This window comes from Eucalyptus grandis, chromosome 4, assembly GCF_016545825.1.
Source record: "Eucalyptus grandis isolate ANBG69807.140 chromosome 4, ASM1654582v1, whole genome shotgun sequence".
Classification (NCBI taxonomy): Eukaryota; Viridiplantae; Streptophyta; class Magnoliopsida; order Myrtales; family Myrtaceae; genus Eucalyptus; species Eucalyptus grandis.
The window spans coordinates 7789859-7815113 of NC_052615.1; the positions used below are offsets into that span (position 1 = coordinate 7789859).

At 35.8% G+C, this 25255-nt stretch overlaps 1 protein-coding gene and 1 long non-coding RNA gene across 2 annotated transcripts; both read left to right on the forward strand.

The window, feature by feature from the left end:
* Positions 1-391: 391 nt before the first annotated feature.
* LOC120292828 lies at positions 392-2317 on the forward strand. Its single transcript, XR_005550432.1, has 2 exons — positions 392-1303; positions 1927-2317. It is a non-coding gene; the product is annotated as an uncharacterized LOC120292828 (long non-coding RNA).
* A 4618-nt stretch (positions 2318-6935) lies between these two features.
* LOC108958954 lies at positions 6936-11759 on the forward strand. Its single transcript, XM_039311303.1, has 2 exons — positions 6936-7407; positions 9225-11759. Exon 2 carries the CDS (start codon positions 9248-9250, stop codon positions 11432-11434), a length of 2187 nt encoding a protein of 728 aa, XP_039167237.1. The 5' UTR covers positions 6936-7407; positions 9225-9247; the 3' UTR covers positions 11435-11759.
* Positions 11760-25255: the final 13496 nt, after the last annotated feature.

Consider the following 25255-nt stretch of genomic DNA (forward strand, 5'->3'; position numbering starts at 1 on the left):
AAATATGAAGAGGATATTGCATCATCAAGAGAATATTGCACTGACTTCGAAAAGGAAAAGATGTGATTGCAAGTGAGGTAATATTCGGCCAAGCAAAAGGGAAGGAGGAGATATATTTGTCCAGAGAAGAATAAGCTTTCTCACATGTAAAAGTGGACTTGATATATATTAAGGGAGAAATTCTTGGTCGAAAAGAAATCATTCATGAAGATTAGCAGCACGTAAGCGTGGAAGAGAAGAAAATAGCAAATCAAGATTATTTCTCTGTAGTATAAAGACAAACGGGAAAGAGAAATCGGAGAATCTTTCTGAATATTTACGCTTCTGTTTTGACGTGCAGGAGTGGACAATATAAAGGATACAAAGAAGAGGTTCTGGAGGAGGCCTAGCAATTCAATACGAGGCCACACATTGAATATACGGCCACAATTAAAGAGAAAACTGAGAGAGGATAAGACGAGAGATGCTTGAAAGCTGAGGGCTATCTTCCTCCCTGGGGCGTGCCTCCTCTGCCACAGACAGTGCCACTCTTTCCTTGCGCCTTCGCGCCTGAGCCATCAAGTTCAGCCTTCCCCGCCGTGCAACACTTCACCTAGATGCTTGTCAACGAATTCCAGTTGGTGACCTAAAGCCCTTCTCAACCAGCCAGCAGTCGCTCAGACGATTTCCAGTGACCTCCATGCCATCCCCACATCGAAGACCCTTCACTGCCGCAGCTGTCCTCTGCTAATTCCGAGCTTGGGTTGCCATTCACTGTTGTTCCTCCTGCCAATTGCTGTTTGCTACAACAGATCACGACACTTGCAACATCGGCAAGCTCTAGGTTCGAAGGACCGCTCACAGACCTTCACGAATTCACTTTCTCTTATGATCCTCATGTATCCAAATTTCTTGAAGAGATTAATAGAGGTAGGGCCTTGAAGGGATAAGTCCACCATTTGGAGAGTAGCCCGCGACTTGCCTCTTGTACACGCCTCCAAGGCCTTGGTCTCATTGGTGTTAGGTGTCCTCCGAAGGATAACTCAATCCAATAGCGAACCAGCAAGCTACATTGCTGTTACGCACTTGTTCTGGTGACCTTTGCCTTGTCGGGATTTTTAGACGATTTCAACGAATCGCCGGACGCACACCAAGCCGAAATGCTGGGTTTTCTGTTTTGCAGGTTGTTTAGAATATTCAAGTCAGGATGTGTGAGTTCCATGAACAGCCACCGCGAGCCATCGCCGGTCATCCTTACTGTGATTCTCATGATCTGTCATCCATCCGAATTTAGAAACAATATCCGGGCGTTATCACAAATTAGGTAAGAATCCAGTCATCCTTACTGTGATTCTCGTGATCTGTCATCCATCCGAATTTAGAAACAATATCTAGGCGATATCGCAAATTAGGTAAGAATCTTAATTAATTTAGATCGTGGTGCAGTAGATAATTTTAATTTTTAATTATTACAGCCGGCACGTAGCAATTTTAATAATATTATTTTTTTGAATTATTAATTATTAAATTATTTTTCTTTTCATTCTCCTCTTTGTCTTAACTTCTTTTTTTTCCTTTAGCTGGTTGCGACCGGGTTGACCTAGGAAAAAGAAAATAATAAATAAATAAATAATTTAAAAAAATTTAAAATAGAATTTTTGAAAATTTTCCCTTCAAACACAATGATGAAAACTTTTTTTCTCGATATCACTTTCATTTCTTCTAAATTTTTTGTCCACGCAATGTTTTTCATCTTCTTGAGACAGCTGAAAATGATCATCTAGTCCATCGCACGGAATGTCTAGCGGATCTACTGGAAACTAATTTCAAAAGTTCTTTTCAAAGGAAGTGGTTTCGTTTTGCTGTGTCTGAGTGTCCTTGACAAATATATAGTAGTCATTTTCTGATACTTTGTTTTTTTTAATTGAAAAACACTGAAACATATAGACTTGAGTGCAATCAAGGGACCAAGGTCTTGGATCAGGGTCTTGGGTCTAGGCTACCGAGCACCTAAGTCTGGGCGCCACAGACATAGGTCAAGGTTGCGGGATCAGGAACCGGCTGACGGGATCTGTGTTCGGGCGACGAGTACCCGAGTCTAGGTTGCTGGAAGCCACTGAGAAATTAGTATTTGGGTCAGGGCGTTCTTGTTTTGTGTGGTGCTATTTATATATAAGAAAGATATAATGATAGCAAAAGGTGTTATTTAATTATTCAAACAAAGAGGAATATAGCAAAAGAGGAGAGACATCGATTCATGAATGTATTGCGGGATCGGAGTATCTTAATGATATTTTTTCCCTCAGTTATGAATTATATAGCTCCACTAGATTGTTTGTTTGGTAAGCGATCCAAACAACGATAACAATATTACACATCACATACTTTCAGTTTCTCAAAGAAGTGGAAAAGACAGAGAAATTCTTATTCAGAAAATCACAGGCAAAAATCATTTTCCCAACGAAAAACTAATGATAAATTTTTCAATACTTCAAATTGTAAAATAAATTTACAATTCTATGAAGACCACGTCACCCTGATACTATGCTGCTCCTATTTACTTTTGATATATAGATATTCTCGTATATATTTAAACTAGCAAGACAAATGTGTGTTGCACGGGTCTGAGTTTACATTTGCTATATAATTTTAAATTATTGTGTTGATGTGTATTTTGCTAGAGAAATAAGATGCAGATAATTATAACAAGAACGATATTCACACCAATCAATGCCTGAAATTCTATTTAAAGTGGATCTGAACCCCATCATATCGGTTTATTCTCCGATTTTGAGAAACATTAGACACAAAATTGCAACACTTATATAATTATAATATGGCACAAACTATTTTGAACACGTAAAATATTATGAATCAATTAAAAAGAAAAATTGAAAGCATAAAGTGAGAATGTAAATTCCCCTCTCTAAATAGCTTTCCTGCATTTGTCGGAATCTTAACATTTTTACCATGAGCTTGGTATGGAAAGGGGGACCATAGTATTTGTACATCTTCGTGAAAGCAAAGTACTTTCTTCTATCTACTCCATATGACCATTACTATTTATATGAAGTTGGGAATAACTTCTTCGAGATTATTTTTTAATCTGGTCGACTTCAGTTGCCTTTTCTTAAAAAAGAATACGCTTCATTTTAATTTTTGTAATCATTTGATGTCTATCTTACTCTTTCTCGTTTGCAAGAACAGATGGAAATGCCATCTTCTAAGATAAATGTATGTATTTTCTGACCAATATATATAATGCGCATCATCATGAAATAAGCAAGATTCAATTTTTTTTTTTAATTCAAAATATATTTCTACAAGAATGCATATCTAGGATTCCATTGATCTATTTTCAGCATAAGAATATTCACATCATTTTCTTGACAATATTTCGTTTCCAATGTGTGGTTGTAATTAAATGGGGGCATTTATTGATGCTTCAAGTAAATTATTTATCCCAACCTTTTAAAGTTTAAGAAAGTTATATCAAAATTGGTTAATATTTTTCTATTTCATTAGTTTTAGTTGGTTATGTACACATTCATATTGCAATAATAAATATCTTTTGTTACATTATTTACAAGAGTTCTCACGGTCGCCTCACGTGTGCCCAACTTTTTCTTAAGATGATATTGTAAATTATATTTGCTAAATATATTTAGTGATGTCATTGTAGATATCAGATGAAAATCATTGTATGCAAAACTATAGATTAAAATTTATGCAATGACCATAGTGTCTGTAAATCATATCGACACTTTTGTAAAATGAGACAAAATGGTGATTATATTTGCATAGAAAGAAAATTGAGTTTTGACTCAATGAATGAGGGTTACATATAGCAATTGAAATTTTAGAAAGTAAAAATTGAGATAAATGATGATTTTGACTTTAATTTATAGATATTGAGAACCGCCAAGAAACAATTTTGTGCACAAAAGCCTGCATGTTGTCACTAGATGTAAGCCCTCATTGCGCGGGTTATTTGTCAGGATCTAAAATATGTTTACATCAAAGTGAAATAATGTGATATGCAGTTGTGTACATCTATATGAAAATGAAAGTATAAAATGTTTCCTTTAAATTTCAGTTTATCTCCATTGTGGAGATTTAGTCCGAGGGAAAGTGAATGTATTGCGTAGTATAGTGAAAGAATTTTCTTTTTCAACTTTGGTTGGAAGTACGTTGAAATCCTCATCAATTTACACAGATAAGACTACTTTCAGATAATGAAAGATAAACGTTCAATCAATCCCTTAACTTCCGGTAACAAAATCCAATACGTCATTCGATAAATTCACAAATTTCCATAATTACACTATTGCCCGAATGTTTAATATCTTTTAATTCCATCCATATCCTAAACAACAACAAAATTCTATCCTTGTGTTACTTTTTTACGGTTTTAGTTTTTCATTCAACTGCGTTTTAGCTTATAGTCTCTATAATAAAAAAAAAAAAAAAGTAACACCTCATTTAGAGATATGTTAGATTGATGTTCCCGCTACTTTAATTTTCTCATTTATAGAATTAGCTAAACTTAATTAAGAATATATGAAACACAAAAGCTTAAATTTTTTATAAATATTACAATAATTTAATTTAAATGTGTTCTAACTTATGGTCTTTATTATAGTAAAATTAGAACCTCAGTGAGTGTTTTGTCGGGTTGATGTTCCTGCAATCTTAATCTCCTCATTTATAGATTTAGCTAAATTTCATTAAAAATACATGAAACGCAAAAACTTAAAAATTTTATCTATGTAAAATATTTAGTTAAACACTTATTTTTCAAGTAAAATGATTAATAACCCAATATAACTCTAAAAGACGTTTAATTTTGACTATTATTGATATCATACATATACTTATTTGAAACTATTGTAACATTTATAAATACTAAAATTGTAAAAAGGTATTAATAGGATAGCATACGTGTTGTTGATTTACAATATGAATTGAATTGAAAAAATATTCTAAAATTTGGGTAATAGTGTAATTATGTAAACTTGTATATATCAAATGATTGATTTCACTTGGTTATGAAAAGTTGAGGGATTAGGTTGAATCAGTTGAAAGCTTAGGGATTAGATTGAACATTTAAGAATAATTTTAGGAGAACATAAGACGAATTAAAAATACAAGGATACCATACCAAAGTTTAGAAATTATTAGTATTTGATACACAATCCGACTGGTAGGACAAACATTGACCCCACTGAGTTGGCTTTCCCCAAGTTACCAATTTGCCCTCATTGAGCCAAGATAGTGCCATGTTCAGCAGATGGGGTGCAGCCACCTTCATTTTTCTTAAGTTTCCGTTGTTAACATTATTTTTGTTGGTAAATATAATCTAATTTTCACATGATCAATGAATTAAATTTGCTTTTCAGAAAAATTATTAATTTTAATTTGAAATTAAAGAAAAAAATAAAAAATATTCATTATTTACAATATGAAATTTTGGTGATATTCATTATTTACAATATGAAATTTTGGTGACTTACACTGATACAAAACTGTATTACATTTATAGACCAAGGTCCTCTTCTACTGCACAAATTTTGATTTTGCTAGAAATGTGTTACAAAAAGCGTTTTCAAGGAAAATGATTCAATTTTCATGTGTTGATTTGAAAAAATGAGCTATAAATGTTAATCCATATTTCTTATTTTTTGACAAACAAAGTGGCTTCGAGCATAAAAAATCCTAGCGTCAGTTTCGGTTTGGTGGGGACCCTAGCTTAGTTTTTCATTGAATGGATGTAGGGGACAAGGTAGCTGAACCTCGTACTTTAGCGGATAGAACTGGAAATCTAGCGGTCAGACAAAGGATTGAAGTCATAAATGGGAAGAAAATTTTATTCAGTCAATTTATTTTTCATCTTGAAAGTATCTTCTCAAGTACGTGTGTGTTAACACTTAAATTTTGGCGATTCGATTATTTATTTATTACATAAAATTAGGGATTAATTTTATCCCTAAAAAAAATTAGAATGCATAGCATATAATTTTACGTGCATTTATTTGTTATTATTATATTTACATTGACTTTGGTGATAAATGGGTTCAAATTTGTAATTCCGAACTTTAATTAGACGAGTTAGACTAAACTCACGAAAGGAGTAAATTAGTCAAAGCTCATTTTATAATTATCTTATGAGAAATAAAGATTTGATATGATATTATGGTGGATTTTTAGAATTTAAGAAAATCGCATTGTAATTTTATCTTTAGCAATAGGCGATAGAATCAATGGAGAATATTCAAGAGAAGAGGAAAATAAAAGGATTTTGGTGATAGGGAGATTATAGGTAATTTTCGTGTATATTGAAAAATAGATAAGATATTTTACGAAGATCACTTTTTTTTTTTGTCTATAAAAGGAACTGTGTACGGTGAAAAGACGGGGTTCTTTTCGTTCTAGTTTAAAAAAAAAAACACACAATATAAAGAGAAAAGAAAAGTTTTCTTTTCGCGGGTTCTTCTCGAGAAAAAAAATTCAAAAAGAGGAAGAGAGGGACGTCGGCAGCAGAGAGGGAGAAAAAAAATTCAAAAAGAGGGACTGAAAGAAGAGAGACGTGAGGAAGACAGAGGGAGAGAGAGAATTGAAAAAAAGGAAAGATCCCTGTTCTTCTTCCCCGGGAAGCCTGCTGCCGTCTGCTCGCGCTCTGCCTTCTGCCCGCCGGACGCCTCCGCCTCGCCGCTCCACCCGTAGACCCGCGACCCGCTGCTGCCGTCGCTCGCACGTGCTTCCCTCCGCCTGAGCTCCGCCGGCCTCTGCTCCGACTCGACGCCAGCAGCGCCGCGTGACCCGACGCCAGCAGCTGCGACGCCTGACGCCGTTGCCCCGACACCAGCCCGAAGCTCCGCCGGCCACCGTCGCGCTCACCTTTGCCTGCAACCCGCTCCGCCTGCTGCGACCCGACGCACACCACTGCTGCAGATCGCGACGACAGGACCGGTCGCTGAGCTCCCCTGCTGCCGAGCCACCGCCGCCCGAGCGACGCCCCTGCTCTGTCCGAGATCTGCCCAGCCCAGCGCCGCACCTCCGTCGCGTCTCCGTGCCGATCGTCCACCCCGCGATCGCTGAGCTTCCCTCTGCCCGAGCCCGAGTCGAGCTGCTCCACCCTCTGCCCGACAAACTGCTCCTCTGTCACAGCCCGACGCCGCTCCTCAGCCGCGAACCGACGCTGCCACAGCCGCCGAGCTCTGCCTGCCGTTCACCCCCGCTTGCTCGTCCGACGCCCAGCAGATCCGCTCCGAGCCTCCTCCGAGCGAAGCTGCCTGCTCCTCCACCCGTGCCTCTCCGACCAGCGACCCGACGCCTGCAGCGCACCAACCCCTTGGCGACCCATCACCCCCGGCGAACCACCACGAGCTGCCTAGCCTCGTTTGGAAGAAAAAAGGAAAATCAAATTAGGTAGTTTTTTCTATTTACTTCATTTTATTTTTTCTTTATTATTTTTATCTTATTTTATTTTACTTTATTTGTTTTTTTAGTAGGATTATTCCTTAAAAATAAGATTGAGATTTCCCGACATGAAATAGTCTCTCAAATTAGGGATTGATAGTCTGATTTTCACGCTTGAAATCCAACTCGCAATTACTTGAAAAATCACTAATCTAACTCAAGATTCAATTTGTGGTTTATTCAAAATTGATCAACCCGATCTCATGCACGATATATGATTCGTCAATTTTTGGATATCAATTTTATCTTGTTTTGATTTGCTATTATGTGGTTTGAGTCGATTTTGTTTTCGTAAAAAAAATAAAAAAAAAATAAAATCTGAGATAGATTAAATTCGTTTTAAAATATTTCTTGTTTTAAAGTTATCTTGTATATTTAAAATATGGATTTTATTTCGAATTTGAAAAAAAAATCAAAATCAAAAGAAAATTAGTTTTTTTTTTAAAATTTGAATTGCACGTTTAATTATTTGGCAATTTTAATTTCGAATTTCATAAAAGAAAAAAGAAAAAAAAAAATTAGGATTAGGTATTCTTTGCACATTATTGCATATTAGGATAGATTGCATGCTTAATAAGAAAATTAAAAAAAAAAATCATATGCACATTATATAGAATTAGGTTCATGAAATGTAGAACATTTGATGAAATTGTTACTAGATCCATTTAGTTAGAAACTGTCCGTCATTATGATTAAGTCATTTAATAAATATCGCGTGACATATAGTTTACATGTTAGGTTGCATGTCGCGTGTCATTTTGTACGTCATTGCATTGCATTGCACATGATTTCTAGGCTTCATTTAAATAAAAAAATCTTGAAAAAGATTAAGTGATTGCATATTAATTAGAAATCATATTTAGGACCGTTGATATGAATTTTGATATAACATCGCATATGCTTTCGTTTCTATGAGGTAAGTTTTGCAACTTGGTCATTGCTTTATTTGGATGTTAAATTAGTAGTTTGCGCACCCACATGATCACCTTACATGTTAGGAAAGTGAATGAAAATTAATTTAAATTGCCTGCAATACATTTTTTCCGAAATAAAAAGAAAGGTACCTAAAAGGCATTAGACAAGTCTAGTGTAATTAAGTTCCCGTACCTAAAGTCTCTGGTTCGTAGAAGTAAAATAACTCTCCCATTATTTTATTAAGGTGTCTAATCGACTTACTGTAAACTGATTAGTGGCGACTCCCTTTTGCATGTTAAATATTTAAACCCAAGTCGCAAATTGATATGAGTTTGGGAGAGCGAGTTAAGTTTAGATTTAATAGTCCATTAACCCATTAGCCTAAATCCTAAGTGGTGTAGTCGAAATTTAGGTCTCGACAATGTGGAATGAATACAATGGATTCTCTTGAAGACCATAAATTCACATAATTTGGACAAAATACATGAAGTTGAAAAAAGAAGAAGTAAGAATAGTATGGACAGAGAGTTTTTATTGACTAAGGATATTTGAGGAAGAAAACAAGAATTGTGTTTTTTTTCAAAAGTAGGAGGCCCTCTTTATTTTACGTAATAGTAAATAAATTGTTGTTATTATTATTACTACTGCTACTACACTTGTTTGTTTACTTCTTCTCAATCAAAACTTAAAGTCCTTTCTCTTTAAGAGTCAGAAAGTAAAACTGGACTCTCTGTTACTTCTTCCATTTCATCCCGCTGTGAAGGACTTTAGCTTCTTCGTTTTTGTTAATAGACTCCATCCTGGTGCCTTTATGATCTTCTAACAATCCTTTTCTTTTCCTTTCACAACAGGTGATTCTCTAGCCTCGATCAACATGTCAATGCCAGCGCCCTACCCGGCGCCGGTCTGCTCGGTAGGGCACTCGGTGGATACGCAGGACAGTCCCTCGCTCAGGCTTGTAACCATCGAGGTGCTGCTGGTCCTCCTAGCTTGCTCTCTAACCTTTTTGGGGGTCTTTGGGGCGTTCAGGCGATGTTGCACAAACCGCGCATTCATAATGTTTGGGTTCGCAGCCTATACCATTTCATCCACTGGGGTCGCATACACTCTGGGTCTCATCCAAGATACTAAGTTTTGCAAAAAGTTATTCCCCCTAGGGGCAGCTTTCTTGCTGATAGTTCTTGGAGGCGCTGATTCCTACACGGTACACAGCCTTGAGGATGCCGAACGATGGAGGTCAATTAATATCCAGATAATCGGTACTTCTTTTCTAGCGAGTGAGGTCATTGGTACCTTCACGCCCTCATCGAACACACTGCAATATCTTCTACTTTTGGTGATCGTGAAAGTCGACCAAAGAGTCCGAGCTTTGATGTCAGCAAGCAAGGATGTGATGCAGAAGACCTATATTTCGTTAGCCGACTACATGAAAACCGAGCACCAAAGCAGCGATTTAAACCAAGTTGATCCATCTTCTCTGCGAGGTTACAAGTACTTGGTGAAGGAGACAAAAGAGATAAAGGACCACTTGTGGTTCTTACCAGCATATTGGACGCGACGGCCACTGTTTTTTGAGGGCGAAGCCCCAGAATATCGAATGTCATTACGTATGACGGATGACGTTATCACCGTTGAAAAGGTTTGGAATTGCAGAGGGAGGCTTTTAAGCGCGAGAGGAGGAGACCCAGACGGCAAACTCAAGGATCTTTGCCTCTCTTTTTCACTCTCCAAGCTTGTCTGTCTGAGATTTGCCGGCTACTCGTTGCCCCGAGAAGCTCACGACAAGTTATGGTCCCTGATTCATCATAGCCTACATTCTGAAGCGAATGGTTACGAGCGAGTTTTTAGAGTAATTGAGGTAGAACTTGCATTTCTTTTCGATCTATTCTACACCAACTTCTCGGTTACTCCCAGTCCCCGTCGTATAATATCGAAAGTACTGCAACTGGTCGGTTTGCTTGTTTTCTCTCAGGCTATAATATCAAGTTACCAAAAATATCCAATTGAAAGCACACGGTCAACTTATGATGATGCTTTGGTAACCTTTTCTATGATGATCGCGATCCTTGGTATCGAGATTGTCCAATTTAGCATCAGGGTTTTCTCAGAATGGGCCAAGGTATCATATATATGTATGTACGTTCGAAATGAGTGGTGCCAAAGAAACAGAATCGCAGAGAAGGTTATCGAGATAATGTGTGGAATTAAGCTCCGGAAACCATGGGGAGGACAACTTCAGCAATACTCGCTTCTGGAAAAATGCAGCTATCGTCCGCCAAAGTTGATATTTAATAGATTTACCGCGGAATATTTTGATCAGGCAAAGGATGGTCAGCGGGTAATTGCTCCCACCAAATTGTCCAAAGAGGTAATGAAAGCAATCGCACGGTCTCTAATGAACAATGGCACCCGCAACTTGGAGAATGGGAGAGCTTCTTTGAGACGCAACAACATGTTTGATCAGCTCTCATGGGCATGCAATCTCGAGTCAACTACTCGTGTTATAATGGTCTGGCACATTGCGACCAGTATCTACGAGTATGAACAACGGAGGGCAGTACCTTCTCCTCTTGTTTCACAAGGACAAAGGGAGAACTTCAATATAGCAACTACGCTATCGAAATATCTTGCTTATTTGGTTGCTTTTGCCCCAAGACTACTACCCGATCACCGTTACAAATCTGAATACATATTCAGTCGTGTTGTGAAAGAAGCTAGGGAATTATTTAAGGGAAGCTCAATTTTGATAGATGAGAGGATTCAAAAACTGAAGGCCCTTGACAATGAACAATACAGCAAAACAATTGTGGGTCAAGGCACTCGGCTGGGAAGTCAACTTTCGATTGAAGCAACAGATGATGAGCATATTTGGACGATCTTGGCCGACTTCTGGGCAGAAATGATGTTGTATGTGGCTCCTTCAAAAGATGTCGGAGCTCACGCTAAGTACCTCTCCACAGGGGGTGAGTTTGTGACTCATGTGTGGGTTTTGCTCTCTCACGCAGGCATCATGAGAAGTCCAGACGGTAGTGAGCAACATGATGATCCGGAGAGGTACTGAACTTGTCCTTACATTCGATATTACGCCTAATCTACTATTTTCAGTATCGTGTAAGTCTCTGCTTGCGTAGCAGTCTCTCTAAACTTGTATTGATCCTTAGTCAGACATTTGAAAAGGTCGCTGTTGTATGACTATGATGCAAGGTCTTCTTTCCAGTAGTGTAATTTCTGGGCTTGATCCATGTAAAACTCGAGCTTTAGTCGTTATGTACTGCTTTTCTTTTTCTCTCCTTAGCGTACTGCTAGACTACTCTTTTATGGTTGCATGGGACATGTTTTATTTCTTCACAGACGGGATCTGTACCGTCCGGTTAACGGCATCATATATCTAGGCGGAGTTCTACTAATCTATGCCTAGAAATACATATTAAAACTTGGAAGGTCACAATGAAATTTATACAACTCTCTTGCTCATTGATGGTCATAATCTTGCTTGTAATCTCCACGTCAATCTCGCCCACGATGGCCATTATGTCTATAGCATGTATCACGACCTCCATAATAAGCGGCTGCCATAGCCTCTGTGAACTCTGTACTCGTCGTGATCATCACGAAAATCTCCCTGAAGTAGGGTTGATGTCGGATGTTCCTAACTTCTGGGGCAGGTTTGTCAAACGGTTGGCCATGGGCTTGATTCCCTCCTGGTGCCACTTTGTCACCCTGTTCGGATTGTCGCCCTAGGTGAAAAGCCTTGGATCGGATATTCATCGCATCCGGCCGCTGTTTTATTGCCTGTTGAGACGCTCGTTGATGAGCCAAACCTTTCAATGTTTCCACACCTTTCAGATGCTCATTGTGAACACGCGCCCGAAGGGCGCACACGCAGAAGTGCAACAGAGATAATCTCTCAATATTTTATAAGGTAGAAGGATAAGTTATTTCTATATGAAATGAGAAGCAATACTTATAACTAAAAACCTAAAGAGAGAAATTCAAGCTATAGGAAACAAATACTTGGAGATGTAAATTAGAAAAATCTAAAAATATTATCTATTGTCTCGTCTAATCTAATCTAATTTGCCAGCTACTAAAAAATTAAACTACAATATCAAATAATATCCCACAATCTCTAAAACAATGTAAACAAAAAATCAATGCATCGGATTCTACGATATGAAAACTATTGACTAAAAGATGTAAATCCAATTTTGATGTGCCCCCACATAAAAAGATTGAAGTTACGAAATAAACTTGAAATTGGCGCTCTTGCGACTCCGGTTTTCTTCGTAAAATCATCTGACTCAAGCGATTCATAGACTTTTATGAAGACGGGATCGACGGAAGACCAAGAGTTCTTAACAGCGATAACGGTGGAATCTTCGAATTCTCCATCGTTGAAAGTGGCGTTGTTCCATATTTGAAGCTCCGGGGCGTCGAACGCCCTAGGTACTCAAGTACACTCATCTTTTGAGTACTCACTGTCACAAGTGGTTGGTGGCAAGGCCAACCTCATCGACCCTCACCTCTAACTGATCATTGATCCAGCGAACAGCAAGAGGGAGAAGGGAAGGGGATAAAAGCAGAAAAAGAAAAGAAAAAAAAAATAAAAAACAAAAAATTTGAAAAACATATTAAAATATTATTAAAAATTATTCATGTTAATATCAATTGTCATAGAAGATGCTAAGCAACCAATGTCTATATTAGCCATTTTCGGCCAAAATTACTTAGAATGACTGAATTAGCATAAATACAAAAATTTAGGACTTAATTGACAAAAAAAATATTTATTACTGAATTGGAATTGACATAATTATAATAAATTTTAAACTTTTTTTAGTAATTCTTCCTAATTTTAATATATCTTAACATAACTTTTTCAGTTGTATATTCCATAAGTTAGCTTTTTGAATATGACTGGTGTACATATCATCTCGAAGCACGTGAGCTTGCTTAACCCATGCAATCAAAACTAAAGGACAAGGTCTTAGGCCAATTGTATTTAGCAGCGCAAACTGGAGGCAACTCTTACCATCACGTCTCTCTCTCAAAAAACCGGATCATCATTATTTTCGAGTGCATGAAATGATTGCTCATCACTCTCGTGATAGCAACCTCGACCCTATGTGGAACCCTAATTTCAAAGAATAAAGCAAGCGATTCAGGAGAAAACTAATTGTATGAAAACCACAGAACATTAAGCCACGTGGAAGAACGATTCCGAAGAAACCATTGCAAGGGAATAGTTTATTTATTGGTGATGGATGGGTCAACGTTTCATTGCTTGGGCATGTTTGGTTTCTACACTCCCAATTTTCCATCTTCTCAAGTGTTTATTTTTTATCATGAGTTTTTGGATTCATCATCAGATACAATTTATTTGAAAGGTGAACATTTCTTTTCACTTGACGCTATGATTATATGATTGACCGAGATGTCCTCCCTTTCTTTTAGTAGCCCTCTTCTCTATCTAGAAAAAATTGAGTTATTTCTCTAAAAACACAAAACTAAAATTATTTGAACAATTTCATTTTTAGACGCTTTGACTTACTCGATTGTCGATAAAGCATCACTGATCACGTTCATATGTAGTCTACAGTTTGATATTGTATAATAAGTGTCATTTCAATTGCCATATTGGGTAAAGGGATCTCAAACACTAGAAGTTTTAATAATTTTATTAAAAACTAGACTAGTAATTGAGTAAGCAGAAGAGAATGAAAATGAAAATTTTCAAGGTAATTAATTTGCTCAAAATGATAGTCCGGTTTTGTTTTCTTGGCAGTTCAGTGAAAGGTGGGACAAGACGATGAAATCCATTTCTCAGATTATCTACTATAATTATGATCTGGGTAAGCTTAAGGTGTTTATGTAAAAAGTTTTCTCCTTCTAGCAAGTTTCAACCCGTCTTATCTTGATCAACTATTTCATTTCCCAATGTTTTACCAACCAAATTGAAATCGACAAGTCTCCAAAAGAATTAGCGTTCGTCATGCCAATCCATTTGCATCCCAACGACCAGTCACTTGCTTCAAAACTCACTATATTCTATTTCTCTCAAAGTCTTTGGAGTTGATTGGGTCATGAAATTCAAGACACCCACACACAAAATAGATAAATTAATAAAAACCAGTTTGACTTTCTTCTCTCTTCTTCTTGACTCTCGCATGTCAATTTCTCCTTGCTGTTTCCTCATCTGCAACTCGGTTATTATAATAGAGAAATAGATAAAACACACGCACTCTGTCCCAAAATAGAAGTTAACCAATGAAAATCCGACAGCCTGAAACCCTAAATTCCAATGTAAAACGCGTAAAATCTTATTTTATTTCGGGGGTTGCTGATAAAATATGGTGCTGCAAGAATTTTCTGGCCGCGATGCTGTCCGCGTATACCGGTTGCACGAGCTTGACGTTATCCGGTCCCTTCTCGGACGAGCTTTGTAACGCGTTGCACACGGCGAGGCGGGTCATCATTAGGTGGAAGCCGTGCGTCCGCACGTGGCCTCGCGCTTTTCACGCCGTGCCGACCATTGATCTGCGCTTGATGCAGGGACTCAATCCATCTGCCTCAAGAAACCTAAAAATACCACGTAAAAAGTCAAAGATATGGCTAAGATACGAGTTATTTGAAAATTATTTTGTAATTAAAATTAATTTTATTTTTAATTATCTGTGTTTTTGACATGCACTCAAACAGTACGTTGGTGTGAAAATGAGAGAGAGAGAGAGAGAGATTATTGACTGGTAATTTGTCCCTTCTTATTTTTGTAGAATTTGTTTTAATCTTTGATCTGAAATAGGCAGCGACTAATCGATAGTTGTTCATTAATGCAAGCAATTGAAGGAACTCGTCTTTTCTAAAGTATGTTTATTTCACAGAAAAATTTCGTCCTGAAAAGTGTTTTTAGGAAATTCATTTTCAGAAAAAGTAAATCAATTTCCAGAGTATATCGGTAATGAAATTATGCTAAAAAATTCGATTATATAATATTTGATAATAAGCGAATCTACATAAGGCTGCTTGCATCATTAGAAATGATATGTAAGGACCAACAAACTATAATCCAAAAATATATTCTTTGTTTATCATGTAATCCATCGAAATAACAAGAATTACAACAACAAAAAAAGGAAATAAATTGTGAAAAAGTATTTGTAAAATATCATATATGGTTATGTTTTTGGGAAAAAGTAGAAGAACGTGAACATAGGTGAAGTATTCAAGGGATGATAGACAATATTTCTGGAAAGAAAACATACGAGACTTATCGAAAATTATAAAAAAAAAAATCAAGTATAATGCTATGATTGCTATCTTTCTTCTTGGAAGGAGAAGTTGTTTTCCTATAACCTAAACTTATTGTTTTTAGTTGATAGATTATGTTTTCTGTCAATTGAATAATTTTCCGTCGTTCAAACGCCCCAAAGTCTTAAAACAATTTCAGAAGATCATTTTCATCAACCAACTAGTTACTAGAAAAATTCTGAAAATGTTAAATGTATCCTCTATTGCTTGATCATGACAACATGAAACATGTGATTGTGATGCCTAGTTTTGTTCTTCTTCAACATGAAAGTGACAATCTCATGCATCCAAATCCGGGCATGAACAAAAGACAACGAAGTAAAGCCCTAGGCAATCATGACCCGAAGCGTGCAAGAGTCTTGTCGTCTTTTACTTACTTTCCTCGCTATGCTTATCAACAACCTCATGAAAATGAATGCTTCTACTAACTATGATTTTTTAACATTGATGATAATGTACCAGTCGAAAGAATTCTTTTTTTTTTTCATAATTTTTAAATAACACGTGCCACATTACCCATTATTTTTTGCACTAAAAAGAGCCCAATCTACATCTTCCATTGGATAAGATTAAAAGACATGATCATACCAGTTCATGTACAGATTATTCATATTCCTCGATTCAATCAACTCTGCTTAGATGAATAGAGCAATCTTCCAAACCACGGACAGGTAGCAACCCAGAATCATCCATTATTTCTTTTATTAATAGAAAACCCTCAATATTAAATTCGGTGGTTATTATACCAATACTTCACAACAATAATAGTCGTATATTTAATTTATAATAATTCAAGATTTGGACTTTTGTGTAATTACGAGGATAATTCATTACAATATTTGATATACGAAAGGACATGACAGACTTTTTTTTTTTTTTAGTTACAATTTTGTATTCTTCTACTATTATTTGCATACATATATTAATGACTTCTAATTTAAACTAAGTATCCCCCAAGACCTGCTATACCCTTTTTTTTCCTTCTCCGAAGACCTACAATAACTTCAACCACGCTGTTTATACAATTATATGACCTACAATAAAGAAAATCCCTCCCTCGGATGCCAGCTGTTCAGGTAGGGATTTCGGACTATACACATGAAACCCAACATCAATGCAACAAGCTGTCTGTACATAAATTTTAAGGAAGAAAAATGAATTGCGCCAGAACCCACATTTACACTTTTCCGATTTTGAATCCAAAGTTCTTCATTCCGTTACACTGAATGAAATTCTGAAAATGAAACTCAGAAGACATCAAGAAAATGGAGATGAAATAAAGAAAAGGACATCGTCACTTTTTTTTTTTTGACATTTTCCTTCCCCTTTTTTGCCATTTTTTTGTGTGCTAGGGTAAAAATGATGAATTCTCTAAAAGAAACCTTCTCATGATTCCAAAAAGCCTGTCATTCTAAGAATTGAATTCCGCACTTCGCTCAAATATCTCCCCTTGAGCATCCTCCCATGGCTGAAGCATACTGAGGACGCCATCCTCGTGGCCACGCGCCGCCTGACGATCAAGTGCGGTGGCACGACCTCCCCTTCGTCATACCCCTCCTCGTACGCATGGTCCGATTCGGGGACCGGATGAAAGTTTCGGGATATCGACCGGCGATGAGTTTGTCATTTTTTCTTGGCCTTCTTCTTGTTTGACTTGCCATGAGCCCACAAATCATCACGAATCGGCACCACCAATGTATTGCAAAAACTGTAGTAGTCATGCTCGTCCTCGTTGCTGCTCTGATCCGTCGTTGCTTGATCTTGATAGGTGAAAACTATGTCGGATTCTTGAAATTCGAAATCCATAAAGATTGAGGAGCGAGAGATGGGAAGTGTGCTGATATGAACAAGGTACAGAGGTGGGGGTTTGAGAGGATGGATTAGTGGTGAAGGGTCGGAATGGGAAGGGATTTATAGGTGGTGGTGGTGGTAATGGTGGAGAGAGATAGAGGAAGGTGAAAGAATTTGGAGAATCTGAACCGTAGTGAGCACACTTTGTGATTGTTTGTGATGTTTTGTCAAAGTATGATTATTGTAAGAGGGGATTGAGTGTGGTCCCATGTATCTTCTTCCTTTTCTTGATTTCTCTCTCTACAAGTTCTTGAGTGCCGGGTTTTCTTTTCTTTGCGTTCCTTTCTCTCTCTTAGTCGGCTGCCTAAATAAAACAGCTCCCCCTTTTCTTACGGCTCACGGTTGCTTTGGCTTTATAGCTCGTTTGGTTATTCAATTGACCTAAGCAAAACTTGGATTTGTATACGATACATAATTCGTACAGTTTCTTTCATACATAACCTATCTTCAGCACCATTGATTTGGTAGTTGCAAATTGAAAATTTGACCGACTATCCAAATTAACGGTGATAGATGTGAAATGTATACAGAAAAGAGTATATGACTGTATATTTACAATTTTTCAGGCAAAAATTTAGATATGGCTTTAATTGTGGCTTCTTGTGCTTAACGGTAATGAATTGTGGAATGCATGGTATAAATGCTAACAAATTCATTGGCTTTCATTATCATTTATTCTTGCACTGGACAAAGTGCATGTTATCACATTCAGAATGTATCTTATCTTGAAGTTGTTTCATGGATGTACAACCTCTAATAGTAATTCGATACAATATGAAAATACGATCAAAAAATACAATTCCATCGCCACCTCTGAACTTATGGTTCAGGAGTGTTCATTTTTTAATTTTCATAAAAGCAAAAAGTACCTTTTGGTTTTGTCCCTAAAATTATAGTATTATTCACATTTTAAAATGTTTAGAGAAAAATTACTCTGAAAACTTGTGTATCAACATATGTATAGTGTAAAAAAGTTTCAAGTCTTTTCAGCTCAAAAAAAGTCAAATTGAGGTAGCCGCAAGATTTTAAAAATACGAAAAGTAAAAAATAGAAGTCATTCGAAACACATAAGACCAAATTAAAAGATGAAATTTCTTTGATTTTCCATCAAATGCTAATTTAGAAAATTTTCCATATTAGATTATATCAATTTGAGTCATATAAATTTGTCAAAATTTCTCAATTTATAACTATGTACATTCATGTACACTTCTTATTATCTCATAATTATCAAGAAATCGAGGGTATTAGAAATATTACGTCAACACTACAGATTTGATTTGATTATAATTAAACTTAAATATACAAGTACATTTGTCATATTTTATCTCACGAGTAGTACTTGACTAATGGTATATATAAGATATTAAATTAAAAAATGAAGTAATTTCGCAAATAAAGATAGTACAATGATTAATATATGAATAAACCGTTTAATTATAAAACCTTTTCTTTTTGTGAAAAAGCAAAATCCTAAATGGAAACGACGTGTTCTATATGTACAAGTACGAGAACTTCAGTAACAAAACTACGCAATTAAAGGGAATATTCGATATGTAATTTGAAAGGATCGGGGCCATCTTGTGTACATGTTTACTTTTAGATGAAGATCCTCTTGCTTTAACAATTAAATATCCCTTTCCCATTATACATGCTATGCTATAGCCAAAAGCATAGTCTACAAGATATGTAAATAGCATATTATTATGGACACATGACAATTCTTATACTGTTTGTGTGAGGGATTACTTTTAATCCGTTTTATTATATTATTAGTTACTTATTTTGCGAAAATTGTGTCTATGGACAAATGAGTAAATAAATTTTTTTATTTTAAACTGATTTCTTTCTGTTAAAGATTGAAATCTGTTTATGCAAAATTTTCGGTATGGAAATAAATATTAGAGGCATTACTTAAAAAGATTGAAATCTGTCTATGGGCAATTACTTAAAAGGATTTTAAAAATTGAAAATTATTCAAATATTTTGCGACAAACTTAATTTTTCAAACGTTAATTTCTGCACACCTGCAACGCGTTTGCACATCCACTAGTAAGTATTGTCCATAGTGGATTGTGACTTTATGCAAATTCTCAAACATATGTCTAGTTTATGGGTCAATCTCAATAAAGATCTTTCCAAGTTTGGCTGCATAGATAGTTTTCTTTCTTATGCCTGACGACAAAACTTCTTTTTGGGTTTGTTTGATCCTTTTTGGATCAATGGCTTGACATGACATGGAAGACAACTCATAAAAATCTTTATTGCTTGTGCTTCGTCCGGGTTAGAACACCAAAGTTGCGGTCACGTTCTAACGAGTGGATTGGAGTCGCTTTCCCTTCTCCAAAAGCAATTATTTGCCTCTTCTAGCCCAAGCTTGATTGCATCATTATTTCTAGAAGATATTTAGTATCACACCACTCAATTCTACCCTTAATCCCCTGAGAAAAAAATCTCAAATTTTTTATTTAGCTTCAATTTTGCCCAAGATTTTTTTGTCTTAAAAAATCCCAAATTTTATGTCTGTTCCAAACTTTTTATTGTCTTTGAAAAAGTCCTCAATTTTAAGTTTAGTCTCAAATCTATGTCAGACTTTTTTTGTCTAGGAAAATATCAACTTTATTCTAGTTCCAAATTTGCCTCGAACTTTTCTTGCATAAAAATCAGCAACTTTCAATCTAATCTTAAGTTTGTTTTCATTCAAAATCTGTAAAATAAAAGAAAAAATCGCTATTAGTTGTTGATGTAGAAAATGTGGCATTTCCGCATCGGTGATGAATCTACATCAGCAAAGTGACATGGAAAATTATCTCTAAAATGAAACCCTTCTTTGATATGAAAATTATGGAAATTAAGGATGACTAATGGCAATTTTTGGATATAAGGCAAAAGAGGGCAGATTTGGGACTAGAATTAAAGTTTCGGGCTGGATTTGGGACATGAAAAAAAGTTGGGGTTTTTCTTAGACAAAAGATGTTCGAAGCATATTTCGAACTGAAATTAAAGTTGAGAGTTTTGTTAAAAAAACGGCATATAATTGAGACTAGACCTATAGTTAAGGATTTTTTTTTAGGGATTGTGGCCTTAGTTTTACCATCTTCTTATGATACTACGATATATCATCTTTGACATGTCCATCAATCCATCTTTACTCTTTGGTACGAAGTATATGTCAAAATATCATTTCCATAGCCATTATTAATTGAAAAGAATTTAAGGAATTTCTGTGTGTATGAAAATAATTCAAAGCATTTTTTCCTCTATAAAGTGTGATGAATTTTTTTTTTTTTAAATGCTTTGAATTAGGATGCATTTAATACGGTGCATTGGAGCTTGTGCCCTGTGAAATATTAGGGCCTATTTGGCAACGTGCCAAACAGTGCCAGATTCTGATTTTTTGTTTCCAGAATTAGTTTGGGATTAAATTGAGATCGAAGCAGGACTACCACAAAAATCAATTTTTTTTTTTTTTTTTGGTTGTTCCTACTATACTATTCATATTCTAACTCTCACTCTCAGATTTTTGTCCTCCCTTCTTGTAGGACGTGAGAGTCAAAACTCACACTTGAAATCAATTTAAGAGGTGGAAGCTTGTGCCCTTTAGGCCAGTTCATGCGACGGCTCATGCTTCGCGTTAGAAGTGGCGTGTGGCATAAAATCCAGTTCGCGGTAATGATAATTAATTTACGGTAAGAATTTCGCTATATTGTTATTATTATTATCCAATGATTTGGAGTTTCTTCTTTTTCTAAATAACAATAATAATTTTCATTTTTCCAAGATCCAAGGAGATTGATTTTAATGTCATCAATTTTTTACTTTTTTTACTTTTTCTTTTTTGTCTTTTCTCTGCGAATTGGCTAATTTAAATATTAAGGCTGGCATCCATATATCTCACTTTCTTTTGTTGGAATATTTTTTATTAGTCCGATCACAATTAGTCGAATGCGGATAGATCGCGATGGTGATCCCGATCACGAGGTTGATCACTCCATGGGCGGAAGAAATCATAGATGACGAAATGATTGGTGCGTCGCCACTCGCGAGAGAGAGGAAGTTTTTCTTCATTACTTAAATTTAAAATTGCATCCAACTGTTGTTAATTTTTCCATATTTGGTCAGATGACCGGAATAATTTCGTGGAGTAATGCACAATAATGCGACAATCATTTCAAAAGTGTCATCGACGTCCATATATATCTATATATATATATATATATATATATATATATATATATATATATATAATATTTGGATCTAGTAGTAAGATAAATGCTTAAATGATAAATAACTCATTTATTGATCTTCGACCCCCTAAGTTACTAAGAATGCCCCCGATTAGTGTAATGGGATGTGTCTATTTATCTATCTCTTGACTTGAAATGTAAGTGGATTTGAAAAATGATCTTAGAGTGTCTAGGGTTGGGCCAGGAGGGTCTCTCTCTTAACACTTTTTTTTTTCTTTGCATAAGAGTTATCTCACAAAAACTTGCTATGGTAAGGAAGAACGGTGAGTAAGCACACTTAGAAAGCACAGTACAACGGAGAGTTATATGCTATGTGATAAGTTGCTCCTAAAAAAGAGATAATATATATGGCTTTGGATAAAAATGCCAAATGGACGGGGTTTGGACCATTTGTCCTCCAATAATGTCTCTCAGGGGAGGGGCGTATTAGTCCAATGCAGAGAGCAAGCGACAAACCAGTGCTGGCGTGTGCAATCCTATTCTATGACGTCAGCATAATCTTAAAAGATATTGACAAACAACAAAAATATTATAATTATTTTTTAAAATAAGAAAGTATCCCAAATATATCCTAATTATTTCACCATCTGAAATCATTCGTGATTCTAAGGTCTTTGTCGAGTGCTTTTATCTCATCATTATTTTCGGCCAAGCAAGGTCACAAGTCTCCTAAAGCGATACGGTTCCCCTTCTCATTTCCCGGACTCAAACGGACAAATTCAAGCTCATGGAGAAAGTGAGGCTTCATAGAGAGGAAGACTCGTGGAGTGTGCGAGGGATGGTAACAATCTATTTCACGATTTTTTTTCATGGCAGAAAAAGGATCATTCTCGATAAATAAAAATCGACTTACAAGATATCTCATTAATCTCATGGATCAAGTAAAATCCAAGTCCTAAATTTGGGTGACTTGTCTAAATAATTTTTTTTTTTTTTTACCACTTGATGAAAAAAATCAAATCTTTGTGGTGTGCTTGATTCACACAAAAGCCCAATAGTTGCCTTGAGCCAATTTGCGGTGTTAAGCATGTGGAATGTTCAACATTGTGCGAGATTGCAAATGACTTCAAACAAGGCACAATATTGCAATCAAATTAAAAATATCATACGTGACATTTTGAGCTTATATAGGTGGAACTTTTCTTGCTGCTCTTATTAGTGTTGAGAAAACATTCTCTAAGTGATTTTAATGACTGACAAAACTCAGAGACTTAAATTATGATATAAATTATTTTTAGGTGGAAAGTTTGATGGAACATGATCAGATGATGTCAATTAGAATTAGAATCGTCGCTTATTTTCCTTCCTTCAAATGGCTAGGAGGGAGTTAGAATATTGTGCAATGGCTAGTGATGATTGGTTGGATTTCTTGCAATATTTCTAAGGAGTTTCAAAAGGAAAGTCTTCCTAAATTTCTATTGAAGATTAAAATTTCTTGGAACATCTTATTTGAGGCTAAATATTCTTTCCAATTCTAAACACTCAATTTTTGAAAACCCGGACTGCTATATGGGCAGCAGAAAATATGAGAAGTTTCACCTTCGGTGATCTTGAAGTTTTCTCAACGAGATTTAAGCCAATGAGTAGATTAGCTGGATAATTCTCCTGGACATATGTCTGACGATCAGTTTGTACTAGGAGAAGTATAAGAGGAGGTTTCGAAGCTGAACGAAATAGAATTCACATTCACGAGAATTGAAGTTTTTAATTCCAAAATCTAAAGAGTGCTTTGTGATCTTATACATTCGTCTCTATAAGCAAAATTGTGTAACCTTTTAGAGGCTAAGAGTGTGTGAGGATTGGGTCACACAAACCTGAGTGTTCTTAGCTTAGCTCTTATAACCTTTGATAAGTTCTTATTAGTAAATTCCAACTAATAGGTTGTAATGTGAGAGAGTGAACGTAGGTTTGCAAAAGCCAAACCACTATAAACTTTTCTATATAATTCTCTATCATCCACTCCTTTTTAATTATTGAGATAGAATTGTACACTGGTAAGATCTAACAACTTCATTAGAAGTTGTCTCACTATAATATTTGTTTAAATTCTTTCATTTCCACACAATCACCTATTCAATCTCCTTCTAGGTGATAGTTTTAGTTATAACAATTGGTATCAGGGCCTAGTTACTTTTAATAGAAGTGCTTTATTACTTCTAAGTTAACGATTTTTCATTGGCTAGCAACATTGCACTAGGTTTGATGGAAGGTCAAAGTGATACAAGGCCTCTGTACCCCGATAGAAAAGATTACAGCATCTAGAAAAAACAAGATAAAAGCATCCATTAGATCCAAGAATCCCTTGTAGTGGAACATTGTTTTGAGAGGCATAAGACCTAAACCTCCCTCGACCAAGGAAGAAGGCAAAAAGCTAGAAACTTCAGCCTTATCTTATGCGGGCATCACCAAGAGAAGCACTAGATGATAAAGCTATCTACTCTTTATATTGCGCTTTATCTCTATCTGAATATAATCGAATCTCCTCATGTGAATCAACAAAAGAAATTTGTGATAGATTGCAGGTAACTTATGAAGGAACCGATCGAGTCAAAGAAACGAAGATAAATATTCTTCTCTAACAATCTAACCCTTTAAAATGAAACTTGAAGAATCCATAACAAACATGTTCAATAGATTTACTGACATTGTCACTGGTTTGGTGTATCAAAGGCAACCTATATTAGATACAATGAAAGTGAACAAGATTTTTTTAGGACTATCAAAGGAGTAGAACAACATTAAGACATCCATCTGGGAGACTCAAATGATATCACCTCTTTCTTTGGATGAACTAGTGGGAGCACTCCAATCCTATGAAGTGAACGTCTGAACGAGGAAGATACCAGAGGTAATAAAGCAATTGCTTTAAAATCTAATCTTGACTCTGATGATTCAAATTCAGACGAAGATGATGAAGACGATGAGGAGATTGTACTTATGATGAAGCAACTTCAAAGAATGGCCAAAAAATGAAGATTAAAGGAAAGAAATCCTTCAAAACATCTTAGTAAAAGAGAAGCTTCAACGACAAATAGGAAAGCAAGGATGTGGCATGTTTCGAGTGCAAGAAGTGAGGACAAATTAAGTCAAATTATCCTCTTCTGAAGTAAAGAAAGAACAAGTATGAGAAGACAAATAAGGCATTGAAGGCTAAAACGTGGAGTGACACTGAGTGTGAAGAAAATAATGAAGAATATGCTAATATCTATCTTATGGCAAAGTTTGATTCAAAAGAAGAATTTGAGATAAGTAATTTTGATATTCTAATTGAAGTGTCTGATTATATAAAAAGAATTACTTTTCATTATAAGGCTACACTTAGAGAATTCTCGAAATTGATGAAAGCAAACTCAAAATTGAGACAACACGATTCTTTCCAGAAAGAAAAGATTCTTCGAACAAAAGAAAATCATGATTATGTTTTAAAAGAAAATGAGTTAAAAGAAATTTCAGATGTTATAAAAGGTTTTCTAGTT

What these genes read in the sequence shown, in the direction of transcription:
- LOC108958954 (XM_039311303.1), top strand. Translation starts at nt 9,248, where the DNA reads ATGTCAATGCCAGCGCCCTACCCGGCGCCGGTCTGCTCGGTAGGGCAC.